General features: G+C 42.2%; 1 protein-coding gene across 6 annotated transcripts in view; it reads right to left on the reverse strand.

The window, feature by feature from the left end:
• The window catches only part of NALCN (sodium leak channel, non-selective), a 358,797-nt gene that overhangs the window by 7,845 nt on the left and 333,935 nt on the right, over positions 1-17,017 (reverse strand). For all 6 annotated transcript variants that reach the window (XM_032151251.1, XM_032151250.1, XM_032151248.1 and 3 more), the window contains 7 exons: positions 14,608-14,676; positions 13,265-13,413; positions 12,306-12,399; positions 7,437-7,569; positions 6,665-6,780; positions 3,780-3,937; positions 335-485 (listed from right to left, as the gene is read on the reverse strand). In XM_032151251.1, coding sequence (XP_032007142.1) covers positions 335-485; positions 3,780-3,937; positions 6,665-6,780; positions 7,437-7,569; positions 12,306-12,399; positions 13,265-13,413; positions 14,608-14,676 — 870 coding nt within the window. The remainder of the gene's footprint in view (positions 1-334; positions 486-3,779; positions 3,938-6,664; positions 6,781-7,436; positions 7,570-12,305; positions 12,400-13,264; positions 13,414-14,607; positions 14,677-17,017) is intronic.

The raw sequence follows: 17,017 nt of genomic DNA on the forward strand, positions 1-17,017 counted from the left end.
GTGCTGGGATTACAGGCACGAGCCACCGCGCCTGGCCAATAAACTGCTTTTTAAGTCTTCATGTCATATTATAAAAATGGGATTCCATGGAAACTCCTAATGGACTCTGCTAAAGAGGGCAGGGCTGACTGTGGACTAGAGTGAAAGTCTGCATCATGATCTGACCACTGTTAAGTGGAGGTAGTGGACATAGTTTAAAGGGATAGAAGGCTGATCACAGGAGCTAATCCCACGTTCATGAAGCTCTTTTCTTTCATCCTCCTGTGGGGTGGGGTGGGGTGGGGCGGGGTGGGGCGGGGCGGGGACCCAACCTGCATGCGTGCAGTTCACTCACAGCTCTGATGCGCTTCAGGCACTTCTTGAGCCACATGCGGATGGTCTGCTTGGCCACCTCCTCCTCTATGGTGTACTCCAGCTGCTCCCTCGCCAGGAGTTCCTCCAGCTGCAAGCTCTTCCGGATGTCCACGGACCGGTATGAAAGCATGCTGGTGGGAGAAACACACCTGCAATCGCAGCTCTGATTCACCTGAGATTTACGTATCCTTAGATACGTCAAAATCCAGAGAGGACATCACTCAGTCCAACAAGTCTAGCGTTTTGACACCACCCCTCGCCACCCGCATGTCTCGGGCTGGTCCTGTCACCTGTCTGTGTCTCCCTTCCCTGGTCTGTAAAATAAAGATAGTCCTGGTAACTCCTTTATTTAATGACTAGGTGAATTAGTATCTGTGAGGCTCTTATAGTAGTAAGTGCCATCTAAGTGCTTGTAAAGCAAAAGATCCAGGCTAGGAAAAGGCTTGCGACTTTCTCTGCAGAAGGAAGACCGCACCTCCCATACTTTCTTCACACTTAGTCCCCCGTGGTGATGGTTAATATGCTCGGCTGTGCATCACACATCCCTACTCCCTGCATCCCATTTCCCTCTCTGTTTATCTCATTCATCCTTCTGTATCTTCCTTATTAATTAATTTTTTCTTTTTTTGAGATGGAGCTTCACTCTTGTTGCCCAGGCTGGAGTATAATGGCGTGCTGTCGGCTCACTGCAACCTCTGCCTCCTGGGTTCAAGCATTTCTTCTGCCTCAGCCTCCCAAGTAGCTGGGATTACAGGTGTGTGCCACCATGCCCAGCTAATTTTGTATTTTTAGTAGAGACAAGGTTTCACCATGTTGGTCAGGCTGGTCTTAAACTCCTGACCTCAAATGATCCACCTGCCTCAGCCTCCCAAAGAGCTGGGATTACAGGTGTGAGCCACCACGCCTGGCCTTCCTTATTAATTTTAGAGGCTACCAAACAAACCCAGGGTTGAATAGCCACTCCCATTTAACACTTGACACACAACAGGCCCATGCAGTTGTAGATGAAGCCAACACAGCATCACAGTTCATGGGGCAATAAGGCAGCTCCCAGGATGTCTGGACTGAGCAGTCCACCACCAGAGGAGAAGACAGCCCCTCTTGGCAGTATGATGCACCCAGGTGTAGCCACAGGATTCCAGGTTATGGCTGAGACCCACGCACCCTGGTGCACCTGTGAGCTACCAACTTCTGTGAGCTCAGTTCCACCCTAGAGCCCAAATCACAGCATGGAGGCTCTTGAGAGCACTGGTACATTGGGCTTCTCTTCTTTGCTAAATCTCTTCCCACCACAGAGGGAAAAAAAAGAATCTTCTCTTCCTCTCTTCCCTGACTCATCAAGAATCTCATCAAAGCTTCATTGCTTTTATCTTCACTGTTTGTTTTTATCATATACTGGGCTACGGGAATAAATAGGAAGGGGAGAAACAGCCCCATCATAGATTTTGCCTGGGTCTATTTTTATTAGATACACCGGTATGTTCCAAAGAGGCTGAATATTAATTATGAATGACAACAGTATGCCTATCTGCCTCATGTCAATTTAAAAAATTTACCATTAGGAGGAAAGACTCAGAAACATTGACAGAGATGATATCCTTTGTGATTCACATGCATTTCTCCGTCCTGTCTTTTTCTGCTTTTTAGCTTGTTCATGGAAGAACTGGATAGGGGGAGGTGAAATTGATAACTTGAGAGAACTTTTCCCAGATTCTTCCTGTGCTGATCTGATCCTTTTTTTTTTTTTCAGCTTCTGGCCACAAGCATATTTCTGTACACCTGAGTTCTGAAATTTGAGACACAACACAAGATCCCACACACTACTTGTAGGTACTGCTATGTGATTAGAATAGCTACTGCTAGTCAATCGCTCTTAATATTTTCTGTGGCATGGACCCCTGTGGCAGTGGAGCTTATGGGACATTTCTTAAAATAATGCTTTAAATGCACAGAATGAAATACACAGTATTACAAGGGAAACCAATTATATTAAAATACAATTCTCAAATTTACTTTAAAACGGCAGTGATACAGTAACGTAAGTGCTTCCTTTATTATTCCATTAAATAATACCATCTAGCAGGGCTCAAATGACTACCATAACTCAGAAGCACTGGTGAGCATAAATGATATTTTAAGATGTCATCCAAGGCAGTCAGTTACGTAATCTGAAAATATCTATGATTTCTCCTGGTAACAAAGATATGGATATTGCTATGCGACGGTGGTTTGTTGCCTACCTTCATCATGGAAGAGAATGCCGCATTTCAAAGACTGAGTAGCGAAAATAAAGATGTAATTGTTTCCCCTTGCAAGTCCATCGGCCTCTGTTTTACCCATGGACTCCTGCTTAAGAAGCTGTTATGGCTTAAATGTTTCCTCCCACAAAAAGATATGTTGGAGTCCTAACCTCTAGTACCTCAGAATGTAACGTTATTTGGAAATAGAACATTGCAGATGTAATTAGTAATTAAGTTAAAAGATGGACTCCTGTCCATCCTGTGGTTAGGATGGATATGTAATATGACAGATGTTCTTATAAAAGGAGGAATTTGAACATAGACACACACACACACACACACACACACACACACAGACACACACACACACTGAATGCCATGTGAAGATGAAGGGAGACCAGGCTGATGCTTCTACAAGCCAAGGAATGCCCAACATTGGCAGCACACCCCCAGCAGCCAGGGGAGAGGCTGGGCCAGATTCTCCCTCACAGGCCTCAGAAGGAACCAGCACTGCAATACCTCCATCTCGGGCTTCCAGCATCCAGGGCTTCGAGACCATACCTTTCTGTTGTTTAAATCCCTCAGCTTAAGGTGCTAAGTTACAGTAGCCCAAGGAAACAAATACAGAAGTCTCCCAGGGAGAAGAAAAGGCAGAGACTCCATTTGACCCTCTGTCCTGTCTGGGTGCTCATGAAATGTCTGGAAAATCTGGTGTTTTAGTCAACGGGGCAACCATCACAGAGCAGGCCAGGCAAATTCTTATCAGACCTGTGCAAGTGAGGCGCTCTGCATGTTAGTTCCAGCTTTGCCAGAGCCCTGTAACCGCAAGCAAGTCACTAAGCTCTTCCGGGCAGTTCCCGCATCACAGGGAAGGGGTTGGGACTGTGCTCTCCCAGATCCCTTCCAACTCTCCCCTTGGGGAGCACCTCAACGGGCAGGGGTTCCTATGGGACGTCAGGGCACGGCTGCCCAGCCCTCCCCTGTGAGGCACCTACTTGGAAATGATCACTGGAGGACAGCGGGAAAGGGCACTTAGCGCCTGGGACATGTGACCTCGCTTCACGACCACAGCAGATGTGGCATTTTGGGTTGGAAACACACTTGTTAATTGTACTGCAGAGGCCTTGAAGGCTGACAGCTGTGGTTTCTGGCCCCCGTTCAGCCCTGCAAAAGCCTGCCTTGTACCTCAGGACATCGTGGAAGGTGACGTCGCCGCCGTTGTGGAGCCTCTCCATTTCGTAGCACATGTGCTTAAACAGGAGCTTGTCCTTGTCCAGGTCCACCTCCAGCCTCCCACGCAGCAGCCGCAGCAGGAACTTGACGCGGAACGTGGGGATCACCCCCTGGGGGGCAGAGCACAAGAAGCAGCAAATCATCATCAGGCCTCGCTGATTTGCTTGGGTTTCTCAAAAAAAAAAAAAAAAACAAAAAACAAAAAAAAACAAAAAAAAAAGGTGCTATTTCTCAAAAGCTAGCATAATTAGCACCAGATGTGAAGAAAGCTGGTCACCTCCTTGGAGCCTTGTGGAATTAAGTGCACTAAGAAGAGCAGAGGATAGAAAACTGAGTGATAAATTTCTGCTGGTGCTTCTCTCTCTGGGATGTCACCACATTGCAGCATTTGGAGTGAGGCATGGGAAGCTCCCCTTCAGCCCCTCAGGACTCTGCTCTTGGTCTCACCAGGCTGATGCTCGCATAGCCTGTCCCACAGACTCCGCCTCCAACACATGCACTGAATGGGTCATAATGCACTCACACAAGGTAATGGACAAGACACACACGTGTAATCCTCCTCTTCACTCAGTCTGGATGCTAGGAACGTCTCAATGTTTATTACATGTTTTTCTACAATTAAAAGATAACTCGTGGTGGATCATGACTGTAATCTCTGCACTTTGGGAGGCCGAGGTGGGTGGATCACCTGAGGTCAGGAGTTCGAGACCAGCCTGGCCAACATGAGGAAACCTGGTCTCTACTAAAAAAAATTACCCGGACATAGTGGTATGTGCCTATAGTCCCAGCTATTCGGGAGGCTGACGCTGGGGAATCACTTGAACCCAGGAGGCAGAGGTTGCACCACTGCACTCCAGCCTGGGGACAGAGTGGGACTCCATCTCAAAAAAAAAAAAAAGATAACTCCTTTTCATGTCTTCTTCAGGATTAGAAAAGCTATATACAAGAGAATTAGGCCCCCAGCTCTGCCCTCTTCTGGGGTCAGAACTGATCCAGACACTGAGAATCTAAGATGTGTCGCTACCTTCCATGCCACACAAACCACCATGCCCCCTGGCTGTATCTTTGGATGAAAGTGCTGGGCAGAACATTGGTGACCATGAGTGCCTGCCAGTTACTGACATCTCAGTTTGCAGGGCAGTGTGGTCTTCATGTGTGTATTGCATGAAAGCAGGTTCCCGTGGGTGACAGTTACAGAGAGACAGGTGGATCCCGAGGAGCTGCGAGTGAGCTCAGATGCCCTGCATGCAGGGCACGTACTACCTTGAAAGGAAAGCCCTCAAGACTGAAGCTTGGGCGGGCGAGGGTACCAAGAAGAGGCAGCAAATCAGGGTGAGTGCACTGCCAGGGCCCCTCATTTGTGATGCCCATGCTGGCTCCTTGCTCTTTGTGCCCTTCATCAACTCTTCTTGAACTATTTCCAGATCTCGCCCCAAATACCCTGGCAGAACTTTCCCTGTTCAGACATGAGGTCCCACAGCACCCCTCAGGCCTCCTTCATGGTCATTCCTGCTGGCGCAGCTCCAATCCCAACTACTGTCTATAGTTTTAACTTCTGCAAATACTGCACTATTATGATTTCACTTTTTATTATTTGTCTCCACCTATTAGAATGTAAGCTCCGTGAGTACAGGAGCTGTTCCATCTTGTTCACTGCTATGTCCTCAGTGCCTAGAACTGTGCCTGAGTGTTTGCTAGGATGAGGAAGAGAGAAGAGGAGGAGGAAGAAGAACAGGAGGAAGTGGAGAAGGAGGGGGTGGGGGAGGAGAAGGTAGAGGAAGGGGTAGAGGAGGAGGAGTGGGAAGATGAGGTGGAAGAGGAGGAGGAGGTGGAGGTGAGAGAGGTGAGAGAGGGGGTAGAGGTGAGAGAGGTGAGAGAGAGGTGAGAGGGTGGATGAGAGAGAGGTGAGGGGTGAGGGAGGAGAGATGGGAGGGAGAGGAGAGAGGTGAAGTGGTGAGAGAGGGGGTGAGGGGAGAGAGGTGAGGAGGAGAGGTGAGAGAGGGGGTGGAGAGAGGTGAAAGAGGTGAGGTGAGAGAGGGAGGTGAGAGGGGAGTGGGAGGACGAGAGAGAGGGTGGAGGAAAGAGAGGTGGGAGGTGAGAGAGGTGAGAGAGTGAGAGGTGAGAGAGGGGGTGGATGAGGAGGTAGGAGGTGGAGGAGGAGGAGGAGGAGGTGGAGGAGGTGGAGGAGGAGGAGGAGGTGGAGGTAGATGAGGAGGTGGAGGTAGATGAGGAGGAGGGGGTGGATGAGGAGGAGGAGGGGGTAGACAAGAAGGAGGAGTAGGAGGAAGGGAAGGAGGTGGAGGTTGATGATGACAATGACAAGAAGAGGAAGAGCAGACTGCAGCTACTTTGGCTAATTTTAAGAAATCTTGGGTAAACTTTATGGTTAAAACATTCAAGTAGTAACTCAAAAATAATCCAATACACACCTTGAGACACCACTTAAATAACTCCTTTGTACTTTTAATTGGGATTGCTGCTTGAGTTTGAGGTGGTCATGAATTTGTAATGTACTGTCCCTTTGGTAGTTTCAGTGTCACCTCTTTTTCTAGCCTAAGCCCAAGCCTGATTCCTACAGAGTTCTTTTGGATTCCTTTCCCTACTGGCCTTCTGAAAGTCTGAAGAAGAGGATGTTCATGGTTGAAGATCACGTAAGGAGGAACGACGCTCTCTCCCTTCGTAGAAGATTCTGCTGAACTGTAAATGATGGCTTTCTGCAATTCACCATTTAAAAATTCAATCTATGTCATTTGCCAACCTCAAAACCATTTAAGTGTTTGAGACATGTTGGTAAGTCTCTTTGAGGTGGGGCATGAAACAACAACCCACTCCTATACCTCTCTTTTATCATCCACCATGTTCCATATGATTTGAAAGTGGCGAAGATCATTGTAACTTAAAAGCTGGTCCTCCTCAGTGGAATAAAACAAGGAGAAATTCTCCACAATTATGGCTTTAAAAAAAAGAAAAATTGAGAAGTTAGACAATTGTGCTGTCATATTTTAGAAAGAGTAAAACATCTACTATTAATAATGGATTCTATCACCTACATCATAAGCCAAATTTTTAAAGTGCTTTTAGTATGGTTTCCAAATTGGCATGTTTACACTTGGACTAAGCTATTTCTCTAGCTCCTGCCTTTCCAAAACATGAGGGTCGTAAGCACAAACACACATTCTGTGTATAGAGATAGTCATGCCAGCTGGCTTTAACTCTTAGTTGAGAGTTCCAGGGCTGTTTTTAAAGGTCAAATTGAATTCTGGGTGGCCCCACAGCTGGGTAAATAAGGTGTACCTTTCAAAAATATAAATGTGATATTTCAAGGCTAGAAAGATAGTCCTCTCTGATATTTGTTCAACTCAATCCATGAGAAGAGCTCTTTTGAAATTAATGATCATAACAAATGCTACAACTCTTAAAATTGCAGTCAACTGTCATTTACATGCCTTTCAAAGGTCTTTTCAGCTTCTGGATTGAGAGACAACAATTTATAATTAATGCCATGAAACACCCACCCCAAGCAATCCAAGATAATTGCTTGAAAATCATACATAATTATCTAAGTACCTGAGTTTAAAGAGTAAAAAGTATTCAACTAACATCACTTACCTACAAGCAGATTTAGCATGATGTAGGCAATGATGACATAAAATGAACAGAAATACATAAGTGCTCCAGCATAATTTCCACAGTCTGTTGCCCAGTATGTAAATTCATCTGGAGTACAAAACGGAGGCTGAACCTTTGGGGCATTGGGGTGGAAGAAGGAGGAGAGGATAAGAGTAGAGAATACAAATTTCTTTTAGCTGACTATAGTTAATAAATAGATTCCTAAACATATAGCATATCATTAACTTCAAAGTAAGCTTTCAAAAACCACATACATTGGTACATCATCTGTAGCAGAAATAAAGAAGAATATTTCACTTATGCTATGCTGTTATCTTGTAGAATCCCAGGTTATTGCCATTTTTAAAAGCACAATGAAAATGAACCGATCTCCACTAGATATTCTTTCTGCCACCGCCACCAGACCCAAGTGATAAGTAGCCACTGTGCTCAAACTGCAGAAAATCAAATAAAAAGACATTTGCAAGTTTTTCTCTGACTGAAGTAATGGGTTAAGATTTGGGAATATAGACTCTACAGGTATACCTCGGAGACATTGCAGTTTCAGTTCCAGACTGCTGTGATAAAGTGAATATTGCAATAAAGTCCCATGCATGTTTTGGTTTCCCAGTGCATATGCAAGTCATGTTTATACCATACTATGGCTTATTAAGTGCACAATGGTATCATGTCCAAAAAGGTACAGACCTTAATAAAAAGTATTTTTATTGCTAAGAAAAGCTAACAACCATCTGAGCCTTCAGTGAGTTGTAATCTTCTGCTGGTGGTGGAGGGTCTTGCTTCAATGTTGATGGCTGCTGACTGAGCAGGGTGGTGGCTGCTGAAGGTTGGGGTGGCTGTGGCAATTTCTTAAAACAAGTCAACATGGAAGTTTATCATATCAATGGACTCTTCCTTTCATGAAAGATTTTTCTGCAGCATGTGATGCTGTTTGCTAGCATTTCACCCACAATAGAACTTCTTTCAAATTTGGAGTCAACCCTCTCAAACCCTGTTGCTGGTTCATCGAGTAATTTTATGTAACATTATTATGACCATGTTCGTAGCATCTGCTGCAAAAGTAGATTCCCTTTCAAGAAGCCACTCTGATCATCCATAAGGAGCAATCTTCATTCCTTCAGGTTTGATCAGGAGATTGTAGCAATTCAGTCGTGTCTTCAGGTTCCATTTCTAATTCTAGTTCTCTTGCTATTTCTACCAACCACATGTGCAGCGACTTCCTTCACTGAAGTCTTGAACCCCTCAAAGTCATCCATAATGGCTGGAATCAACTTCTTCCAAATTCCTGTTAATGTTGATGATATTTTGACCTCCTTCCATGAATCATGAATTTTTTTTTTTTTTTTTTTGAGACGGAATCTCGCTGTGTCACCCAGGCTGGAGTGTAGTGGTGCGATCTCTGCTCACTGCAAGCTCCGCCTCCGGGTTTACACCATTCTCCTGCATCAGCCTCCCGAGTAGCTGGGACTACAGGTGCCCATCACCATGCCCGGCTAGTTTTTTGTATCTTTAGTAGAGATGGAGTTTCACCATGTTAGCCAGGATGGTCTCGATCTCCTGACCTCGTGATCCACCCGCCTTGGCCTCCCAAAGTACTAGGATTACAGGCGTGAGCCACTGCGCCTGGCCATGAATGTTCTCAATGGCATGTGGAATAGTGAATCCTTTCCAGAAGGTTTTCAATGTACTTTGCCCAGATCTATCAGAGGAATCACTATCTATGGCAGCTATTAGCCTTATGAAATCTATTTCTGAAATAGTAAGACTTGAAAGTTGAAATGACTCCTTGATCCATGGACAGAACGGATGTTGTGTTAGCAGGCATGAAAACAACATTAATCTCCTTATACATCTCCTGATACAGCTCTTGGGTGACCAGGTAGATGCATTGTTAATGAGCAGTACTACTTTGAAAGGAATTTTTTTTTTTCTGAGCAGTAGGTCTCAAGAGTTGGCTTAAATATCCAGCAAACCATACTGTAAACAGCTGTTCTGTCATCCAGGCTTTGTTTTTCCATTTATAGAGCACAGGCAGGGTAGATTTAGCATAATTCTTAAGAGACTGTATTAGTCCGTTCTCACGCTGCTAATAAAGACATACCTGAGACTGGATAATTTATAAAGGAAAGAGATTTAATTGACTCACAGTTCAGCAGGGATGGGGGCGCCTCTGGAGACTTACAATCACGGTGGAAGGGGAAGCAAATACGTCCTTCTTCACATGGTGGCAGCAAGAAGTGCCAAGCAAATGGGGGAAAAAGCCCCTTAGAAAACCATCAGATCTCACGACAGCTATAGTGAGAACTCAGTATCACAAGAACAGGATGGAAGAAACCACCCCCATGATTCAATGATCTCCACCTGGTCCCTCCCACGACACATGGAGATTAAGGGAACTACAATTCAAGATGAGATCTGGGTGGGGACACAGTCAAACCATTGCAGGGTCCTAGGATTTTTGGAAAGGTAAATGAGCATTGGCTTCCACTGAAAGTCACCAGCTGCATTAATCCCAAACAACAGTGTAAGTCTGTTATTTGAAGCTTTGAATCCAGGCATTGACTTCTCCTTTCTAGCTATGAAAGTTCTAGAGGGCATCTTCTTCCAATAGAAAGCTGTTTTGTCTACATTGAAAATCCATTTTTTAGTGTAGCCACCTTAATTAATTATTTTAGCTAGATCTTCTAGATAACTTGCCACAGCTTTTATATCAGCAGCACTTACACTTTTATATTATGGAGATGGTTTCTTTCTTTCCTTAAACATCATGAACCAACCTTTGCTAGCATCAAACATTTTTTTTCTGCAGCATCCTCACCTCTCTCACCCTTCATAAATTTGAAGAGAGTAAGGGCCTTCTTGTGCATTTGGCTTTAGCTTAAGGGCATGTTGTGGCTAGTCTGATCTTCTATTCAGACCGGTAAAACTTTTTCTCCATATCAGCAGTAAGGCTATTTCTTATCAGTCATGTGTTAACTGGAGTAGCATTTCAATTCCCTTTAAGAACTTTTCCTGTGAATTAACAACTTGAGTAACTATTTGGTGCAAGGGACCTAGCTTTTGGGCTAACTCAGCTTTTGACATGCCTTCCTCCATAAGATTAATCATTTCTAGCTTTTGATTTAAAGTGACTGATGTGTGAATCTTCTTTTCACTTGAACACTTATAGGCCATTGTAGGGTTCTGAATTGGCCTAATGTCAATATTGTTGTGTCTCAGGACATAGGGAGGCCCAAGAAAAGAGAGGAGAGTTGGAGAAACAGCTATTTGGTGCAGCAGTCAGAAGACATATGACATTTATCAATTAAATTCTCCATCTTATTGAGCATGGTTCATGGCACCCCTCAAAAAAACTACAAAAGAAACATCAAAAGATCATTGATCACAGATCACCAAAACAGATATAGTAATAATGAAAAAGTCTGAAATAGTGAGAATTACCAAAATGTGATACAGAACCAGAAAGTGAGCAAACACATGCTATTGGAAAAATGGCCCTGATAGACCTGCTGAACACAAGATTGCCATAAACCTTCAATTTGTAAAAATGCAATGTCTGCAAAAGGCAGTAAGTGAAGCACAGTAAAACAAGATGTGCCTGTACATAGCAAATTCACATTCAAATTGTGTAAGGAGTAAGCCCCATTCTCGGAACACGGTTATGGGATGCTATGGAATAGCACAAGACTTAAGTCATTGAAAACTCTCTCATTGTTTACAGGCTCCATAAAATGCCCACACCTCTGAGAGAACTTTCTGGTTTTTCTCTGCAAGGTAAACTAGCTCTCTCTTCTATAATCCCAGCATTCTGCTTGTATTTTTATTTAAGATTCATTAAATTTTGCCTTGTGTTCTATTTGATTTGGCAAATTCTCCTTGTTAATTCGTGCATGAAGTCCTAGCGCTCCTACTGTGTGCTAGGTTTGTGCCAAGTTTGGGGGGAGACTGGTAAGAAAGACATAGGCCCTGTCTGTTCTTCCTGCTGACAGTTGAGTGCTGTGCAGTCCAATATGGTGACCACTAGCTCCATGCAGCGATGTAAATTTAAATTTATGTTAATTAAAATGTAATAATATAAAATTAAAACTAAAATTCAGTTCCTCAGTTGTGTTAGTCACATTTTAAATGCTCCATAACCACATATGGCTAGTGGCTCCCGAATTGGACAGTGCAGATTTCCATCACTGCAGAAATCTTTTAACATAGCATTGGTCTGTCCTATAGTGAGAAAGAGATAAAATAAATGAATGTAAGCTAGTAATTCACTACAGCTCCTTATTACAAAGGAGAACTATAGAGCAGCATAAGAACATGTAGCTGGCTGTCTTAGCTTAAGGCAAAAGACCTGTTTAAACTGAGGCCAGAAGGATGATGCTTGGGGAAGACAGGATATAGTAAGAAGGAAGTTTAAAGTATACTTTATAGTATAAAGGAAGAGTGGCTCAGAGCCCTTGGGATAAGCTCCTGGAGTGTGCCTTGGAGTTGTTGAAGACCTAGCGCCTAGCATATAGCTGAGGGGCAGTGAACTATCCACTGAGTACATTAAATTAAAGGGCTCCCTGTTTGACTTTGATTACCAAAATATTAAAGATGGGAGGGAAAGAACAACACTCACAGAATGCATATTTGTTGAATGGAACTACAATAGCTCAAGTTGGGTTGAGTATTTTGCCCTAAATATTCACACATTGGAAAGTATAATAATGCAATTTTATGGACTGAAGTGTCAGGATTTATATTTCATACACAAAGTCTTGACGCTAACAAGGATGATCCTGCCAACACTGTGTTGCAAGAGTTTCATGCTGATTCTAAGTCTAAGCCTTGTTCATAATGAGAGATATTTACCATACAGTCATGCATAATCTTGTTCCAGTCTTCACCTGTGACAATTCGGAACAGTACGGTAATAGCTTTGCCAGCCGAAGAAAAATTTGCATGCCTGATTTAAGAAAAAAAAAATTAACAGAATGTGAATAGAAGGGTTTGTCATGAAATAGCATGGTTTGCCACCACCAAAACAAGTGGAGGTTGTAGCAAATTTGGTTGCTAAGTTACCTTGTCCAAAGGTTATACCTTTTTATTAGTTTGTCATTTATACTTGCCTCCAAATATAGCTGTCTGAACACCCAACTGTAGCATGACCACTAATTTATTGCCATTCATCTTGAATGACTAAGTAGGCAGGCTTTGGCAACTAAGTGATTCCTTCTTTCACTTGGACGATGCTATAAAAGGTGGGGCAGCCATGTATCTAATTCCTACAACCAGACATATCGATATATACTTTGTTGCATCAGGACTTTAAAAAAAAACAATGAGACGCATCTATAAAACTTAGGCAAATAGTTAAAAACTGCTTTTCATATATAATATATATATTACAACCATTATAACATATTACATATATATTACAACCATTTGGGGGGCTCTATATTCCCATATTTTGCTGAGAAAGAAACCCAAAGTTATCTTAAAATTGTTCTATCTAAAAATAATATATCACTTTTTGGCAATATGTAGATAGAAAAAGTGCTGGAATTGGGAGTGATGATTACTGAATGTTGGTGGAATTATGGATTCTTTTTATTTCTAATTTTTCTAAGGTTTTGAAAGTAGACCTTTTCAGCTGAATATTTTCAACTGGAAAAATATCATTCAAAACTTGGCTATTATTTTAATTTCCAACTGATTACTTCCCTTTCCCCTCTCCTAGACTTTAATAGACAAAAAACATTTGTTTATTTAAAATTGTATTACTAAAGGGTTTGCTTGATAAATGAATAGAAAGATAAGTATACACCAACCTGTTAATATTCTCCCCATATTTCACAGTACCAAATAAAACAACTCCAGCAAAAGCGTAACACAGCAGCAAAAGGAACATGCCTACTATGATAAAGAAGCTCTTGTACATGCTGACGACCACTGTCAAGAGGAGCATCTTTAGCGTTACCTGGGGACCAGGGGTGGGAAGCAGGGAGACAGAGAGAGAGAGAGAGAGAGAGAGAGAGAGAGACTATTTAATCTATTAAGCTATGGAAGACCTGGGTAGCAACTAATCTTTAAGCAGATTGGCTCAAAAGTGACTCTTAGGTGTATCATTTGAAAGTTGCTTTCTATAAGGTATTAAATCCAAATATTCTTCAAAACCCACCAGGCATTGGGTGAATTTTATTCTTACTTCAAGCATTTCAGCCTCTTCACACAAATTAATAAGAGTAACACTAAGCATTTTCACCTTCCATTTTCTCTTCTCCTGCTCCTCAATTCTCTATGATAAGGGCTACACATTTTTGACTGATAGCAAGTAAACTCAGGTTTCTTCCACAAACAGACTTTCACAAAAACAAACCTAAGCAAAGGTATAATACTAAATAACTATCAAATATTAAGTATATTGGTTATGTGTATATATGGAATGTATATATGAAATAATGTTTGTAATAAAAAAAGGAAACAGCATTGTAAAAAATGAAAAATATATGTGGAATATACCCATGAACATTAACAAATAATATTAAAAAATCTGGAATCTCATCCTGGCTAACGTGGTGAAACCCTGTCTCTACTAAAAATACAAAAATTAGCTGGGTGTGGTGGCACATGCCTATAATCTCAGCTACTTGGGAGGCTGAGGCAAGAGAATCACTTGAACCTGGGAGGTGGAGAAAACAGCTGAGATCCTGCCACTGCACTCCAGCCTGGTGACAGAGCAAGACTCCATCTCAAAAAAAAAAAAAAAAAAATCTGGAATCATGGAAACATAAAAACTCATTAAAGATTATTTTTCTTTGAAGTTACTTAATTTATTGAAAATAAAAATAAAAATAAAAATGCATTAAGAAAGAATATTGGTTTTTGTTTTCATGACTGATGTTATCTTTAATTAAATTAATAAATTTAAATAATTTACTTAATTATTGAATGTAAAGAATAAGCAACATAAATGGCAGGAAACACATCGAATGATAACTAAGCTACTGATTCATTTAATAATGTTTAATGTTTGTTAATCTTGACTTATGATGTCTAGTAATTTGTGACTACATCCCTAAATACCCGGGGGTAAGGCTGTAATCAATTAATTACCATTCTTTCATTAACACATATATGACCTTTAAGATAAGATTCTTCACAAAGTACTTACATGTTTTCCACAGATGGAGAAAAACCTAAATACAATCACACAAGCGCCCATCATGTAGGTATATGCATTCTGAAATTTAAACAGAAGACACTCTCATAATTTGCACAAAAGATCTTGTTACAGTTCCATTTTTTAAGCCTTCTGTGAAGTATACTGAATAATTAGCTTAATATGTGTAAATTCTTATAAGAAAGTTATCTAAAAAAGGTGCTGAAAAGGTCACTGCAAAAACTCATGAATAAATATTAGATTTAAAATTCAATCTCAAATGAAACTTCGGGTTCTGTTTTGCTCAGCTAAATTCTGTATTTTGAAATTTACTTCACATAAAATGGTGACCAGCTCTTTTGCATACAGGGTGTGAAAAACACAGGATAACTGTGCAACATAGGAAGGTCAACTGACATAGGAGATAAAGGAATCCTGGCAAAGAGAAAGGGCTGATGGTGGAAAAGATTGCCAGAAGTCAGATTCTAGACACCACTGAAGAACAAACACACACTCATTCCTCTAAGCTGATTTCAGAGAGGTCCTCCCTGCTCAGGAATACATCCAGCTCTTTTTTCAAGGGTGTGATTAGCAGGAAGAGATGACTGCACTTTATGAATAAGAAATCTTCATTTGAGAAACAAAGATCCCACCAGCTATAACTGCAATAACAACCTTGACATTCAGCCGATGCCAGAGTGTGATTACTCTCAAGGAGGCTTGCCTAGCCAAATGATGACAGTCACAGATGGGCCCCGTGAAGGGGGTCCAGCGAGATCCTTGGTGAGGTCCAAGCACATGAATGTGTGCACATAGCATCCTTGCATGGGGAACTTTCCTTCCCAATAGTCCACTGCAAAATACGGTGGAGAATGAGCATCCTTCCAAGACCAAAGAGGTTCTTGGAGAAGAACAAAAGCAGTCAGGCAGAAAAGGGAAGTTGGTCTTTTGGGTTTAAGATTTCTTCTCTGAGATTATCTGGGATTAGGGAGTCTACTTGACTTTTGCTTGGACTGAGTAGCTTTAGGTTGCATTTTGATATGGTTTGGCTGTGTTCCCACCCAAATCTCATCTTGGATTGTAGTTCCCATAATCCCCACGTATCATGGGAGGGACCAGGTGGAGATGATTGAATCACTGGGGTGGTTTCCCTCATCCTGTTCTTGTGATGATTAAGTCTCATGAGGTCCGATAGTTTTATAAGGGGCTTCCCCTTTCACTGGTCACTCATACTTCTTCCTGCCACCATGTGGAGAAGGATGTGTTCACTTCCTCTTCCACCACGATTGTAAGTTTTCTGAGGCCTTCCCAGCCATGTAGAACTATGAGTCAATTAAACCTCTTTCCTTTATAAATTAACCAGTTTGGGGTATTTCTTCATAGCAGCATGAAAAAGGACTAATACAGTAAATTCGTACTTAGAGTGGGGGCTACTATAAGGATACCTGAAAATGTGGAAGCGACTTTGGAACTGGGTAACAGGCAGAGGTTGGAACAGTTTGGAGGACTCAGAAGAAGACAGGAAGATATGGGAAAGTTTGGAACTTCCTAGAGACTTGTTGGATGGCTTTGACCAAAATACTGATAGTGATATGGACAATGAAGTCCAGGCTGAGGAGGTCTCAGGTGGAGATGAGGAACTTATTGGGAACTGGAGCAAAAGTGACTCATTATGCTTTAGCAAAGAGATTGGCGGCATTTTGCCCCTGCCCTAGAGATCTGTGGAACGTTGAATTTGAGAGAGATGATTTAGGGTATCTGGTAGAATAAATTTCTAAGTGACACAGTGTTCAAGAGGAAGCAGAGTATAAATATTTGGAAAATTTGCAGTCTGATGCAATATTTGGGAGGGGTCCAGGCAGAATGATATGGTTTAGCTGTGTCCCCATCCAAATCTCATCTTGAATTGTAGTTCCCATAATCTCCACGTGTTGTGGGAGGGACCAGGTGGAGATAATTGAATTAAGGGGGGCAGTTTTCCCCATCCTGTTCTCAAGATATTGAGTTAGTTCTCACAAGATCTGATGGTTTTATAAGGGACTTCCCCCTTTGCTGGGCACTCATTCTTCTCTCTCCTGTTCCCTTGTGAAGAAGGACGTGTTTGCTTCCCTTTCCACTATGACTGTAAGTTTCCTGAGGCCTTCCCAGCCATGCGGAACTGTGAGTCAATTCAACATCTTTCCTTTATAAATTACCCAGTTTTGGGTATTTCTTCATAACAGTGTGAGAAGGGACTAACACACATTTTATCCGGAGAAAGGAAAAACATGGGCCTTGCTGCCTCTTATTCCCATGTTAGCTAAAGATCTATTGCAGATACCTTCCCTCTTTATGTTTTGGAAGTAATGACAACCAATAGTTTTTAGGATGAGAATCTGAATTCTTCACCTGGACTGCAAGGTCCTAAGAGGTCTGATACCTT

The sequence above is a fragment of the Hylobates moloch genome, unplaced genomic scaffold (genome assembly GCF_009828535.3).
Source record: "Hylobates moloch isolate HMO894 unplaced genomic scaffold, HMol_V3 SCAFFOLD_4, whole genome shotgun sequence".
Taxonomy (NCBI): domain Eukaryota; kingdom Metazoa; phylum Chordata; class Mammalia; order Primates; family Hylobatidae; genus Hylobates; species Hylobates moloch.